This window comes from Strix uralensis, chromosome 4, assembly GCF_047716275.1.
Source record: "Strix uralensis isolate ZFMK-TIS-50842 chromosome 4, bStrUra1, whole genome shotgun sequence".
Lineage (NCBI taxonomy): Eukaryota > Metazoa > Chordata > Aves > Strigiformes > Strigidae > Strix > Strix uralensis.
In genome coordinates, this window is record NC_133975.1 from 133,513,236 (window position 1) to 133,527,291 (window position 14,056).

General features: G+C 57.0%; 1 protein-coding gene across 1 annotated transcript; it reads left to right on the top strand.

Moving 5' to 3' along the window:
- Positions 1-548: 548 nt before the first annotated feature.
- Positions 549-11,652, top strand: LOC141942037 (uncharacterized). Its single transcript, XM_074864981.1, has 8 exons — positions 549-553; positions 655-1,011; positions 1,103-1,208; positions 1,756-1,952; positions 2,245-2,426; positions 11,012-11,073; positions 11,230-11,311; positions 11,458-11,652. Exons 1-8 carry the CDS (start codon positions 549-551, stop codon positions 11,616-11,618), a joined length of 1,152 nt encoding a protein of 383 aa, XP_074721082.1. The 3' UTR covers positions 11,619-11,652.
- Positions 11,653-14,056: the final 2,404 nt, after the last annotated feature.

A 14,056-nucleotide genomic window follows, 5' to 3' on the forward strand; every position in this document is an offset into this window, starting at 1 on the left:
GGGGCCAAAAGCAGAATGCAGTTTGGCTGGTTTTGCAGGCAGGTGAGAGGTGGAGGGTTGTGGGAGGGTCCTGGGGGCTGCGGGGGAAAGGAGGGGGTGGGTGTCGGGGTGGCATGGGACCCCGAAGCTTGGGAGGCCGGCGTGCACCAGGCCAAACTCCACGTCTGCGGTGACTGGCGGCGCTCTGTCTTGCAGGTGATGGAGAGGAACCTGTTGAATGCGGGAGCATCCCAGTGAGATGATGTGCTCCTGATGAGGATGGATTCTGGAGCGTGCTCTCTGAAAGGTAAGTCAAGGGGCAAAAGCCGTGGGTAGGGTGGGGCCGGCAGAGGCTCTACCATCAGGGCTGTGGAGAGGGCTATTTAGGATTCCTTAAGTCTGGGGGAAGAGAGCAGGGTCTGTCCCACAGGACGTGCATGTTCTGGCCTGTGTCTGTGTCCTCGTGTCGTTTGTGGTGTCTGTGTTCTGTCTTGTATGCGGTGCCTTCCCCCCGTCTCTGTGGTGCCCCGTGGGCTCTCTGCACGGGACACGCACCTTGGTAGGTGTCCATGGGGTCTGTGATGCCTTGCTGTGCGGTGGGAGGTGGAAGGTGGGGCTCCGGCCATGTGCGATCTACAGCAATAATGGTCAGTGCTGCTTCTTTCCCTCTTCCAGAGGCCGTGCTGAGGCTGCGCTTGTCTGTTCCTGCCCTGGGGTGCTGTTGACTGCGCCCACCTCGGGCTTGTGTGAGGTATCTCTGCCTGGCCTTGCGCTTCTCACGGCACGGGGGCAAAAAGGGACAGGCGGAGGCCTTCCCGGCTGTGGACAGCAGACAGGAGCTGCCGCGGCTGAAGCTGGAGAGACCAGAGAAAGCGGAAGAAAGAGAAAATCAAGACCATCTGTGCAGCACCCGCCTCCCAGTGCAGGAAGAGAGAGCCTGCCTCTCTGCGTGAGGAAGGAGCCCTCTTCACAGTCAGACCGCCAGCGTGCACCCAGGGTCTGCGTGCGTCACCCCAAGCGCGGTACGGCCACGTAGTGCGCGAGCAAGCGAGGCTGCGTGTGTCGGAAGCCTGGTCTTGTAAGAGGTGAGAGACACCCGCGTATTCTTTGAGGGGGAGGACAGCCAGGCGACTGGAGTTTCAGAAGAAGAAGAGGGGCAGGAGGAAGGAAGGAGAAAGAAGCATCTGACCCGTCAAATTCTCCCGGCAGTGCCAAGAACGAGAGCTGCGGTGAGTCCTGGACCTTCAGGGCCCTGTCACCCGTCTTGTGCGTCCCGGTCCTTTCCTGCCCCTCTCCTGTACCTCTCTTTTTTCCATGCTGCTGTTATTTCTGCCGCCCCCGCCCCTTTCCTAGACCTCTCCTCTTCTTTATTCTTCTGTCCTGCTCCCCCTTCCTTTCTCACTTTCTCTCTCTTGTCCTACTGCTCCCTTTTCTCATTTCTCTCTGTGCTTTTGTCCTGCCTCTCCCTCCTTTTTTTCATCTTCCATCTCTGCGCTTAGTGTCGTCGCTTTTTAAATTTTCATTCTACGTCTTTTAGTTTGCTGTCGCTATTTCGTGTTTCCTTAGTGCTGCCGCTTTTTAAATTTTCTTTTCTGTGCCTCTGTTCTAGTTCGGTATCCCTGTGTGATCATTTTTTCCTTTATTTCACCAACACCTGTTGCTTTTAAAATGTTCTTTTTCCCTTCAGTGTCTTTTTAGTGAGTTTTTCTCTTTCCTTAGTGCCCTCTCTGTCTTTTTAAATCGTCCCCTCTTTTGTTCGACGTGGCTACTTTTTAGTTCCAGAGCGTGGTTGGACCAGATGACCTGCAAGAGTTCCCTTCCCACCTCAAACCGTTCTGCAGTTCTGGAGTCACAGCTGTCACATCCAGGGCCGTGAGCTACCACAGGCGTGAGAAAGTTGCCCCAGGCTTCAAGGCCATCCCGAGCGCCTGCTGCTTTACTCCGGCCGCAGCGCTCCTGAAGAAGAGGAGAAGGTAATTTTGCAGTGGTCAGGGCTTTTAGGGCTCAGTGGTCATGCTCAGTGGGTTGCGTGGTTGGGTGGTTTGAAGGGACAGTCCGAGAGGGTGTCTGAAATGCCCTTGCAGGGTGGAGGGAGGCAGGAAAGCGGGGGGAGGGGGGGGGGGGGGGGGGGGGGGGGGCGGTTAGAGCTGGCAAGGGACTGCCCCGGGCTGGGGGGTGGTGTGCCCGTGGGTGCCAGTACCTCAGCTGCTGTGTCGGCATTGCGGGAGCCGTGGGGGTCGTGGACTTTACTCTGCCTCCCCCCAGAAAGCTCCGGCTGACGAAGTTATGCCACAACAGAGACTGCAGCCGTCAGCACCACGGGATGCTGATAATGACCAGCACAGGCCTCGCTGTACTGTCATTTTCGCTGCTGCTTGCAATGGATCTGCAGTGGCCTTTGATTCGCGGAAAAAGACTCTACAACTCGAAATGGAGTTATAAAGCAGGTATGTTTTACTCCCGCCGGGGTGCAAGGGGATTTCTCCACAAAGCTTGCACACCAACAGCACATTTTACCAAAACATTATAGAGTGTGGATACACTTATTCACTGGATTACATAACGCAAACATACATATGCATGAGTAAGGCTGGGTTAGTTCTAGAGGCTGGTGTCAGCAGTTTATGTTATCTTTGCACCTGTGCATTGCCTCCTGGGGGGCGTCCTCGAGGGTCTTTGGGAGGAAGGCTCGTAGTCTTTCTCACCTTGTTTTTTCCCCGGAGCATGCGCAGATTCTCTTAGCCAATTTCTTGAAAAACAAAAATGTTTTTCAGCCGGTTTACTCATGCTATCTTATTTAAGGGAAGCAATGAAACTTCTACCATCCGTATATGGCTATCTTTACTCATTACCGAGGCCCAACTAGTTAGAGCATACCTGTTCCTCGAGGACAAAAACATGATATTTTGCTGAACACTGCAGTTCTTGGTAGATTTTCACAGTAAACTGCTTTGTTTTGATGAACACGGCAGTCCTTGGTAAAATTCCACAGAACAGTCTGGGCAAGCAGGATTCTTAGCAATATTAAAAAATACTATAAGTAGTACTATAACTTGCTAGAAGTAAGTAAATAAGTTGCTAAGCAGCTTTCTATTGCAGATTTAGAAAAACGACAGATTACTTCCAGAACAAACTCGCCCCCCCCCCCCCCCCCCCCCCCAATTTTCCTGTTTGGCCAGTCAGTAAACCAGAGGGGGAGGTGGCGTTGAACAGGCCATTATGGGCATTTAAGTGCTTAAATAGAGCCCCATTGTCAGCGGCAGACCCCAACAATGCAGTCTTAACGACTAGTCCCTGCACGTCCTTGGCTGGCAGTGCTACATGTCAAAGACATGGTTTTTCCCTTAGGGGAAGAAGGCAAAACAAAAATTTGCATTTACATGGGAGGGTAGCCAGCATACCTTTACCAGACTCCCAGAGGGGGGTAGAAACAATCAGAAATGCCCCAATCTAGAAAACAAATTACAACAGCTTTGTAATGGGTACTTTAGGATATTGGAGAAAACAGGTACCTGGATTCTCCATTGCCTGTCCACTGTATTCGCTTTTACAAAAACGAAAACGGTGGAGTTGGCATTCAGAACATGAAGAAGCGATTAAAACTCTGATACTCGAATTAAAAACATATCTAAATTACAAATGCCTATTAATACTTGACCCACGAGCATTACAGCAGCCATTTAAACGTTCACCAATTTTAGATGCACCCCCCCTACCTCTAGCATGGGATGCTAGTGACAACAATGGAGTAAAAGAAACTCAGTACGAGATGGATTTATCCTGTATCCTAAGGGGTAACCTGTTCAGCCTTCCCCCCCGCCCCCGCCCCGAGACAGCTCTCTTTTCTTTCCTTGAAGAACATCGATGGTGGGAAAACTTATCTGGATGGTCACCATCACCAACAGGACTGTTCAATTCCATGTTTCACTCGGTCTGATTTTCCTAATTCCAGCTTTAATATGTTTACTACTTCTAATAGTATTGTATATTAAGGTTTGGAGGATGGTTAAACAGATCACTCAGTTACAAAAGCATCCCTGTGTGTATGCTTCCCTAAAATAATTTTTTTTAATAGCAGCTAATAAAACACAAACTTGCCTTCAGTTATAATTGGATTATGGCATCCTCTGTTTATAGGCATAGAGGCAAGAGGCAACCACACTGTCGCTTGTGGGAGGCATTGGCCTGTCAGCCTTGCACAGCCTCTGAGAAATAGCTAGGCTTTGATGAAAAACAGGCCTTAGAAGAAAGATAAGAAACTGCTGAGTAGTGCCAAGGTGGCAGGGAAAAACAACAGACAGCTGCAACACTGAACTGTGGAAAAATACTGAATTGTGAGAAGTTACTGCTGCGAAAACAGCGCGTGAACGAGAGGGTGATTGGTCTGCACAGGGCATGTTAGAGTGGTCTGATGCTGATAGGAGAAAAGGTTGGTAGCTGTCTAATTGCTGATTTGGTAGCTATGAAGTAAGAGCTTTACTGACAGCATCCCAGAGCATAAGTATGTACCATTGTAACAATAAAGTCTCTTTTTTCCTTCCGAACTTCATGGAGAGTCCGTGCCTCAAGTTGCCTCAAATGGTGCCCCGTGTGAGGCAGCGGTAAGCGTGATTAGCTTGGATCACTGCGGTGGCAAACCCCACAGAACTTAGGTAGCTGCTGAAAGGAAGCAGGAGCCGGCATCAATCACCGTTGCAGTGTGAGCAAGGTGAGCTGTGGGGAAGCGATGGGTAGGTCAATACCCTCGGAAGAAAAGTCAGTGCTTGCACTGATGGAAAGACTGTTAGCTAAATATAAGGTGCATATTAATCTGCATGCCTTGAAGAGAATTTTAAAGTGGGTAGCAGCCGCGGTTACTATATTCACTGTTCCGATATGGGATAAAGCAGGAGTAAGACTGTGGGACTGTGCAACCCGAGGGAATGAGGTTGCAGATAATAAAGCAGGTTTTTTTTTTTTTTGAGATCCAGATTTTGAGATAATAAAAAGACAAAATAATGAACACGGCCAGACTGTTAACACAGAGAATGAGAACCCAGAGAGCAAGGACGCATATTTTGAACCCCGGGAGCAAGATTTATATGCTGGGTCTCTAGACTGTGGTAATCTTTTAGACCCTGACACTGTAAATCCTAAAAGACAACCTGGGCTCTGTCCTCCCTTAGCTGGGGATGATCGTGGGTAAAAGTGAGGCAAGAAGCCTTGGCGCAAGGGGATATGGACATGGCAAAAAAGATTGTTGCTCCTGTAATTTATGAGCCAGGACGTCAGCCACGTTGTGAAGGACTGCATTTTTCTGTTATTAAAGAACTACAGAAGACCGTTAATGACGACAGACTTAAACTCATTTACAACAGGTATACTGGAGGCAATCGCTCATGGATGTCAATTGGTCCCATGGGATTGGCTGGCACTGTTAAAAACGGCATTAACGCCGGCACAGTGTTCTATCTGGAAAACCGACTGTGTGGATCTCTGTACTCAGCATTCACGCCCCCCCACCTGCAAGCGCCCCGGGCCTCCCCGACCCCCCCGCCCCCCGCCGCGGGGCGACCGCCTGCGGCCAAGCCCGGCACCAGGCCAAGCCTGGCACCCCGCTCTAGGCGCCCCCCCCCCCCCCCCCCGCCAAAAGCGGCAGTTTTTACAGAAGGTGCTGACACTGGGATGCGGTGTCCCTTGTCTGTCAAGACCACATAACCTATAAGCAATGGCTTTATATATTCTTAATATTATATTCATGGCGAGTCCGTGCCTCAGTTGCCACTGCCAGTCTATGGACAAGATAAATTGACTTTAGTCACGGGGTGGATTGTGGTGGTGCAATTCTTACCCCTCCCCGCTCCTCCTTGTTGGGCTGCTTGGTGCTAGGTGTGATTCCACCCACATCCCCCCCGAGCTACACACCGATCTGGGGAGATAAAGCAATCACCTCGTCCTCGGTGTCTTTTGCAGGGCTTTTGCGAGCTGTCATTATGCTACTTGTCTGACTTTGGCTCACTGTTTGACATATGATTTCCACTGCACTCGCAACAGTCGTGGCTATGTAATAATGTTCTCTCTTATCTCCTTAACCTGCATTGCTCTAAATTTCCCATCTCCAGGAGTTTTGCTCGCTATTGGTGTGTGTGAAGGTGCCTTTGGCTCTAAAAAGATGCCTGACGTATAATGCTTATATCTCAGAAAGGCCACAAGAAATGAAGTACTGTAGCCCAGGTAATAGACAGTGAGGGCGGGAAAGTCCATGTGGGGGCGCAGCGGCCGCCTGAGGGGAAGGGGGCGGGACCCGCCTGTGGGAAGGGGAAGGGCGGGAAAGTCGCGCGCCGCTGTGAGGGGCGGAGCGGCCGCCTGAGGGGAAGGGGGCGGGTCCAGCCCCGCCAGACGCGGCCAGGAGTCCGAGCAGAGGAGTGGCGGTCGCAGTCGTCTCTGCGGGAAGCACTGGCGCAGCAACTGGGTGAGTAAAGCCGATCTGTGAGTTTTTGGCGGGGCGGGGGGAGGGGGGGAGGCGCTGAGATTCGGGTGGTGCTGTGGCGAGCTCTGTCCGGGGGCCGGCGACCCTCTCGGACCCGACGGCGTCTTCTTGCCCTTGCAACAGCTGGTGGTGGAGCAGAAAGAAGAGACAAACATCGTGTGCAGAAGGACCCGCAAGACAAGAGAGAGCGGCAGGAGGAGCTGAGGAAGTCTGAGCAACAAGTGCAGGAAAGAGAAGGGCGCTCCGGGCAAAGCGCCGCTGTGAGGGGCGGAGCGGCCACCTGAGGGGAAGGGTAGTGGGACCTGTCTGGGGCGGGGTGGAGCGTCGTCGCCGCAGGGCGGGCGGGGGGTGGTGTGGAGCCGTCTGTGGGGGGGAGCACCGTCGCCGCCTGGGGTGGGGGGAAGCCGCCGCCGGGGGGGGGCGGGGAGCGCCGTCGCCGCCGGGGGGTGGAGGGGTGGGGGGGGAGCAACGTCGCCGCGGGGCGGGCGGGGGGTGGTGTGGAGCCGTCTGTGGGGGGGAGCGCCGTCGCCGCCAGGGGGTGGAGGGGTGGGGGGAAGAGCGCCGTCGCCGTCCGACGCGGGGGGGTCGCAGTCTGGGACGGGGGAGTCGCAGTCTGGGACGGGGGAGCAGCGACGTCGCCGTCTGAGGCGGGAGCGGGGGGAGCACCGTCGCCGCGGGCGGGCGGGGGGTGGACTGGACCCGCTTGGGGGGGCGGGCGCCGTCGCCTCAGGGGCTGAGGAGGGTCCAAGGCCCCGCTGGATGCAGCCAGGAGCCCGCAGCAGATGAGTGGCCATCGCAGTCGTCCCTGCAGGAAGCACTGAGGCATCAATTGGCTGAGAAAAGCTGATCTGATCTGTGAGGTTTTCTCGGGGGGGGGGAGGAGGGGGGGGGTGTTGGGGTATGGGCGGGGGGGGGCCGGCTTCGCTCTGTCCTCCCTGTGGGGGAGCTGGCATCTGACCGTACTCTCCTTCCAAGCAGCAGCTCCTGAAGAAGAAAGAAGAGGCATTGTGAGGAGCAGCGGACTGAAGAGAGGAGCGGGGCGAGAGAAGGAAGCTCTGGACAAAGGTGCTTCCCCGTTACCGGGGCTGCGGTCGCACAAGACCGTTGCCGGCACCTTTGGTACCCTGGCCGGCGCTGCGCTGGGTGACCTCCCTGTAAGCAGGGCTCGGGTCTCTGGTCTTTTGCCACCTTGCCCCACGGTTTGGCTGCCCGGAGAGAAGGGCAGCCCTGTCAGGACAGTGAGCGGCGCTGTCTCTGCGCCGAGGGGGAAATGGGGCTCTCCGGACCCCACGCCCGCCCTGTAAGCAGGGGAGGGCCGTTTCCCCGGCCCCGGCGGCTTTCTGGCTGCTGGCGGCCTGGCCAGCGTGACCCCCTGGAGTCGGGGCGTGTCACGGCATTTGTCCCTTGGCCACCCGTGAAGCCCCGTGGCACGTTGAGTCCCTGTGGCCTGCATGCGTCCTGGGGGGCAGGTCTGGGGCTCTGCTCTCCTGCTCGTGGGAAGGGATGGCTCCCCAGACTCTGGCTGCACAGAGCTCGCTCTCTCTTCCGGGAAGTTTTGTTTGTCCCTGTGTGTGTGTGTGTGTGTGTGTGTGTGTGTGTCTGTCTGTGTGTGTGTGGGCCTGCCTGTGTCTGTGGGTGTGAGTGAGCGAGCGAATGAGCTTCTCGTTTAGGCCCCTGTTGAAATCGCTGCAGTGTACTTAGCTTAAACTTCCCGGGAGGGAAAGAAGGGCTCTGTGCAGCAACAGGGGGTCGGTCCCCTCTGAGCCCGCGAGCGGAGGGCGAGTCCCGGCTTGCCCCTCCTTGCCCCTCCTTTCGAAGGAGAGAGCGAAGCCCCGTGGCTGTAGCGCAGCCAGCATGCGACCCGCCTGTGTTCAGGGCCCGGGTCTCTGCCTGGGTGGCCGCCTGTCCTGCTGGCGACCTGCCAGCGTGCCCGCCCTGTACTCGGGGCGAGTGCCACGAGCCGTGGAGCCCTCTGTCCCCAGGAGCCGCTCGGCTGCCCTGTAATCAGGGCTGGGCGGGCTGCCTGCGGTGGGCAGCCAGCAGAGGCTGCCCTGTAAGTCCGGGGCTGGCCAGTGACCTGCAGGCCCGGGCACTCTGCAGTGCCGGCAGCGGCTCGAGCCCCCTGTGTAAGCAGGGGCGCAGCTTCCTTGGCCGCCGCTTTTGTGTGTCCAGCTCCCCTTTGTCCAGAGTTCCCAACTCCGAGCCCAGCTCCAGCCGGGGCTGCAGCCCCGGAGCGTCGATTGGGTGAGAAAAGCTAATCTGTGAGGTTTTTTGGGGGGGGGGGGGGGGGAGGGAGGGGGGTGTTGCGGTATGGGTGGGGGGCCAGATCGCCTCTGTCCTCCGGGTGGGGGAGCTGGCACCTGACCGTACTCTCCTTCCAAGCAGCAGCTCCTGGGGAAGACAAGGCATCTTGAGGCGCGGCAGGCTGAAGAGAGGAGCGGGGCGAGAGAAGGGAGCTTTGCTGCCGCTTTGTGTGCCCAGCTCCCATTTGTCCAGAGTTCCCGACTCTGAGCCCACCTCCAGCGCCGGCCGGTACTGCACACGTGGCAGCCCCGGAGCGCCGATTGAGTGAGAAAAGCTGATCAGTGAGTTTCTTTTCGGGGTGGGGGGGTGTTGGGGTATGGGCGGGGGGGGGTGGGGGGGTGGGGGGAAGCGCTCTGGGGACCTCCCTCCAGAGGCCGGCTTCCCTCTGTCCTCCGTGTGGGGGAGCTGGCGCCTGACTGAACTTTCCTTCCAAGCAGCACCTTGGAAGCTGCAGCGCCACGGGATGCCGATAATGACCAGCACAGGCCTCGCTGTACTGTCGTTTTCGCTGCTGCTTGCAGTGGATCTGCAGTGGTCTTTGATCCGCGGAAAAAGACTCTACAACTCGAAATGGAGTTATAAAGCAGGTATGTTTTACTCCAGCCGGGGTGCAAGGGGATTTCTCCACAAACCTTGCACACCACCAGCACATTTTACCAAAACGTTACAGAGTGTGGATACACTTATTCACTGGATTACGTAACACAAACATACATATGCATGAGTAAGGCTGGGTTAGTTCTAGAGGCTGGTGTCAGCAGTTTATGTTATCTTTGCACCTGCGCATTGCCTCCTGGGGGGCGTCCTCGAGGGTCTTTGGGAGGAAGGCTCGTAGTCTTTCTCACCTTGTTTTTTCCCCGGAGCATGCGCAGATTCTCTTAGCCAATTTCTTGAAAAACAAAAATGTTTTTCAGCTGGTTTACTCATGCTATCTTATTTAAGGGAAGCAATGAAACTTCTACCATCCGTATATGGCTATCTTTACTCATTACCGAGGCCCAACTAGTTAGAGCACACCTCTTCCTCGAGGACAAAAACATGATATTTTGCTGAACACTGCAGTTCTTGGTAGATTTTTACAGTAAACCGCTTTGTTTTGATGAACACATCAGTCCTTGGTAAAATTCCACAGAACAGTCTGGGCAAGCAGGATTCTTAGCAATATTAAAAAGTACTATAAGTAGTACTATAACTTGCTAGAAGTAAGTAAATAAGTTGCTAAGCAGCTTTCTATTGCAGATTTAGAAAAACGACAGATTACTTCCAGAACGAACTCGCCCCCCCCCCCCCCCCCCCCCAATTTTCCTGTTTGGCCAGTCAGTAAACCAGAGGGGGAGGTGGCGTTGAACAGGCCATTATGGGCATTTAAGTGCTTAAATAGAGCCCCATTGTCAGCGGCAGACCCCAACAATGCAGTCTTAACGACTAGTCCCTGCACGTCCTTGGCTGGCAGTGCTACATGTCAAAGACATGGTTTTTCCCTTAGGGGAAGAAGGCAAAACAAAAATTTGCATTTACATGGGAGGGTAGCCAGCATACCTTTACCAGACTCCCAGAGGGGGGTAGAAACAATCAGAAATGCCCCAATCTAGAAAACAAATTACAACAGCTTTGTAATGGGTACTTTAGGATATTGGAGAAAACAGGTACCTGGATTCTCCATTGCCTGTCCACTGTATTCGCTTTTACAAAAAGGAAAACGGTGGAGTTGGCATTCAGAACATGAAGAAGCGATTAAAACTCTGATACTCGAATTAAAAACATATCTAAATTACAAATGCCTATTAATACTTGACCCACGAGCATTACAGCAGCCATTTAAACGTTCACCAATTTTAGATGCACCCCCCCTACCTCTAGCATGGGATGCTAGTGACAACAATGGAGTAAAAGAAACTCAGTACGAGATGGATTTATCCTGCATCCTAAGGGGTAACCTGTTCAGCCTTCCCCCCCCCGCCCCGCCCCGAGACAGTTCTCTTTTTCTTTCCTTGAAGAACATCGATGGTGGGAAAGCTTATCTGGATGGTCACCACCACCAACAGGACTTGGTCTGATTTTCCTAATTCTAACTTTATTATGTTTATTACTTCTAATAGTATTGTGTATTAGGGTTTGGAGGATGGTTAAACAGATCACTCAGTTACAAAAGTATACCTGTGTGTATACTTCCCTAAAATAATTTTTTTTTTAATAGCAGCTAATAAAACACAAACTTGCCTTCAGTTATAATTGGGTTATGGCATCCGCTGCTTATAGGCAGAGAGGCAAGAGGCAACCACACCGCCACTCTCTGGACAAGATCAAGTACTGTAGCCCAGGTAATAGACTGTGAGGGCGGGAAAGTCCATGTGGGGGCGCAGCGGCCGCCTGAGGGGAAGGGGGCGGGACCCGCCTGTGGGAAGGGGAAGGGCGGGAAAGTCGCGCGCCGCTGTGAGGGGCGGAGCTGCCGCCTGAGGGGAAGGGGGCGGGTCCAGCCCCGCCAGACGCGGCCAGGAGTCCGAGCAGAGGAGTGGCGGTCGCAGTCGTCTCTGCGGGAAGCACTGGAGCAGCAATTGGGTGAGTAAAGCCGATCTGTGAGTTTTTGGCGGGGCGGGGTGGGGGGAGGGGGGGAGGCGCTGAGATTCGGGTGGTGCTGTGGCGAGCTCTGTCCGGGGGCCGGCGACCCTCTCGGACCCGACGGCGTCTTCTTGCCCTTGCAACAGCTGGTGGTGGAGCAGAAAGAAGAGACAAACATCGTGTGCAGAAGGACCCGCAAGACAAGAGAGAGCGGCAGGAGGAGCTGAGGAAGTCTGAGCAACAAGTGCAGGAAAGAGAAGGGCGCTCCGGGCAAAGCGCCGCTGTGAGGGGCGGAGCGGCCACCTGAGGGGAAGGGTAGTGGGACCTGTCTGGGGCGGGGTGGAGCGTCGTCGCCGCGGGGCGGGCGGGGGGTGGTGTGGAGCCGTCTGTGGAGGGGAGCACCGTCGCCGCCTGGGGTGGGGGGAAGCCGCCGCCGGGGGGGGGGGGGGCGGGGAGCGCCGCTGCCGCCGGGGGGTGGAGGCGTGGGGGGAAGAGCACCGTCGCTGTCCGACGCGGGGGGGGAGCGCCGTCGCCGCGGGGCTGGCGGGGGGGTGGTGTGGAGCCGCCTGGGGGGGGAACACCGTCGCCGCCTGGGGTGGGGGGAAGCCGCCGCCGGGGGCGGGGGGGAGCGCCGCTGCCGCCGGGGGGTGGAGGGGTGGGGGGAAGAGCGCCGTCGCTGTCCGACGCGGGGGGGTCGCAGTCTGGGACGGGGGAGCAGCGACGTCGCCGTCTGAGGCGGGAGCGGGGGGAGCACCGTCGCCGCGGGGCGGGCGGGGGGTGGACTGGACCCGCTTGGGGGGGCGAGCACCGTCGCCGCAGGGGCTGAGGAGGGTCCAAGGCCCCGCTGGATGCAGCCAGGAGCCCGCAGCAGATGAGTGGCCGTCGCAGTCGTCCCTGCAGGGAGCATTGAAGCATCAATTGGCTGAGAAAAGCTGATCTGTGAGGTTTTCTCGGGGGGGGGGGGGGTGTGGGGGTGGGGTGGGGTATGGGCGTGGGGGGCTGGCTTCCCTCTGTCCTCCCTGTGGGGAAGCTGGCATCTGACCGTACTCTCCTTCCAAGCAGCACTTCCTGAAGAAGAAAGAAGAGGCACTGTGAGGAGCAGCGGACTGAAGAGAGGAGCGGGGCGAGAGAAGGAAGCTCTGGACAAAGGTGCTTCCCCATTACCGGGGCTGTGGTCGCACAAGACCGTTGCCGGCACTTCTGGTGCCCTGGCCGGCGCTGCGCTGGGTGACCTCCCTGTAAGCAGGGCTCGGGTCTCTGGTCTTTTGCCACCTTGCCCCACGGTTTGGCTGCCCGGAGAGAAGGGCGGCCCTGTCAGGACAGTGAGCGGCGCTGTCTCCGTGCCGAGGGGGAAATGGGGCTCTCCGGACCCCACGCCCGCCCTGTAAGCAGGGGAGGGCTGTTTCCGCGGCCCCGGCGGCTTTCTGGCTGCTGGCGGCCTGGCCAGCGTGACCCCCTGGAGTCGGGGCGTGTCACGGCATTTGTCCCTTGGCCACCCGTGAAGCCCCGTGGCACGTTGAGTCGCTGTGGCCTGCGTGCGTCCTGGGGGGCAGGTCTGGGGCTCTGCTCTCCTGCTCGTGGGAAGGGATGGCTCCCCAGACTCTGGCTGCACAGAGCTCGCTCTCTCTTCCGGGAAGTTTTGTTTGTCCCTGTCTGTGTGTGTGTGTGTGCCTGCGTGAGCCTGCCTGTGTCTGTGGGTGTGAGTGAGCGAGTGAATGAGCTTCTCGTTTAAGGCCCCTGTTGAAATCGCTGCAGTGTACTTAGCTTAAACTTCCCGGGAGGGAAAGAAGGGCTCTGTGCAGCAACAGGGGTCGGTCTCCTCTGAGCCCGCGAGCGGAGGGCGAGTCCCGGCTTGCCCCTCCTTTCGAAGGAGAGAGCGAAGCCCCGTGGCTGTAGCGCGGCCAGCGTGCGACCCGCCTGTGTTCAGGGCCCGGGTCTCTGCCTGGGTGGCCGCCTGTCCTGGCTGGCGACCTGCCACCATGCCCGCCCCGTACTCGGGGCGAGTGCCACGAGCCGTGGAGCCCTCTGTCCCCAGGAGCCGCTCGGCCGCCCTGTAATCAGGGCTGGGCGGGCTGCTGTAGGCAGCCAGCAGAGGCTGCCCTGTAAGTCCGGGGCTGGCCAGTGAGTGACCTGCAGGCCCCGGCACTCTGCAGTGCCGGCAGCGGCTCGAGCCCCCCGTAAGGAGGGGCGCAGCTTCCTTGGCCGCCGCTTTTGTGTGCCCAGCTCCCCTTTGTCCAGAGTTCCCAAGTCCGAGCCCAGCTCCAGCGCCGGCCGGCACTGCACGCGTGGCAGCCCCGGAGCGTCGATTGGGTGAGAAAAGCTGATCTGTGAGGTTTTTTTGGGGGAGGCGGGGGGTGGTGGTGGTGTTAGGTTATACGGGGTTGCGGGTGGGAGGGCGTCTGGGATTCGGGTGGTGCTGTGGCGAGCTCTGTCCGGGGGCCGGTGTCCCTCTCAGACCTGACGGCGTCCTGCCATTACAGGAGCTGGCGGAGAAGAAGGAAGAGCCAAACGTTGCGTGCGGAAAGACCTTCAAAGGCAAGAGAGAGCAGGGGGAGGAGCGGAGGAAGTCTGGGCAACAAGTGGAGGCAAAAGAAGGGCGCTCTGGGCAACAGGACCACCCTGTCACTGGGCTCTGGTCGTGCAAGGGTGTCACCAGGACCTTTGGTGCCCTGGCCGGCTTTGTGCCCTGGCCGGCTTTGTGCTGGGTGATCTCCCTGTAAGCGGGGCTCGGGTCTTTGTTTTTTT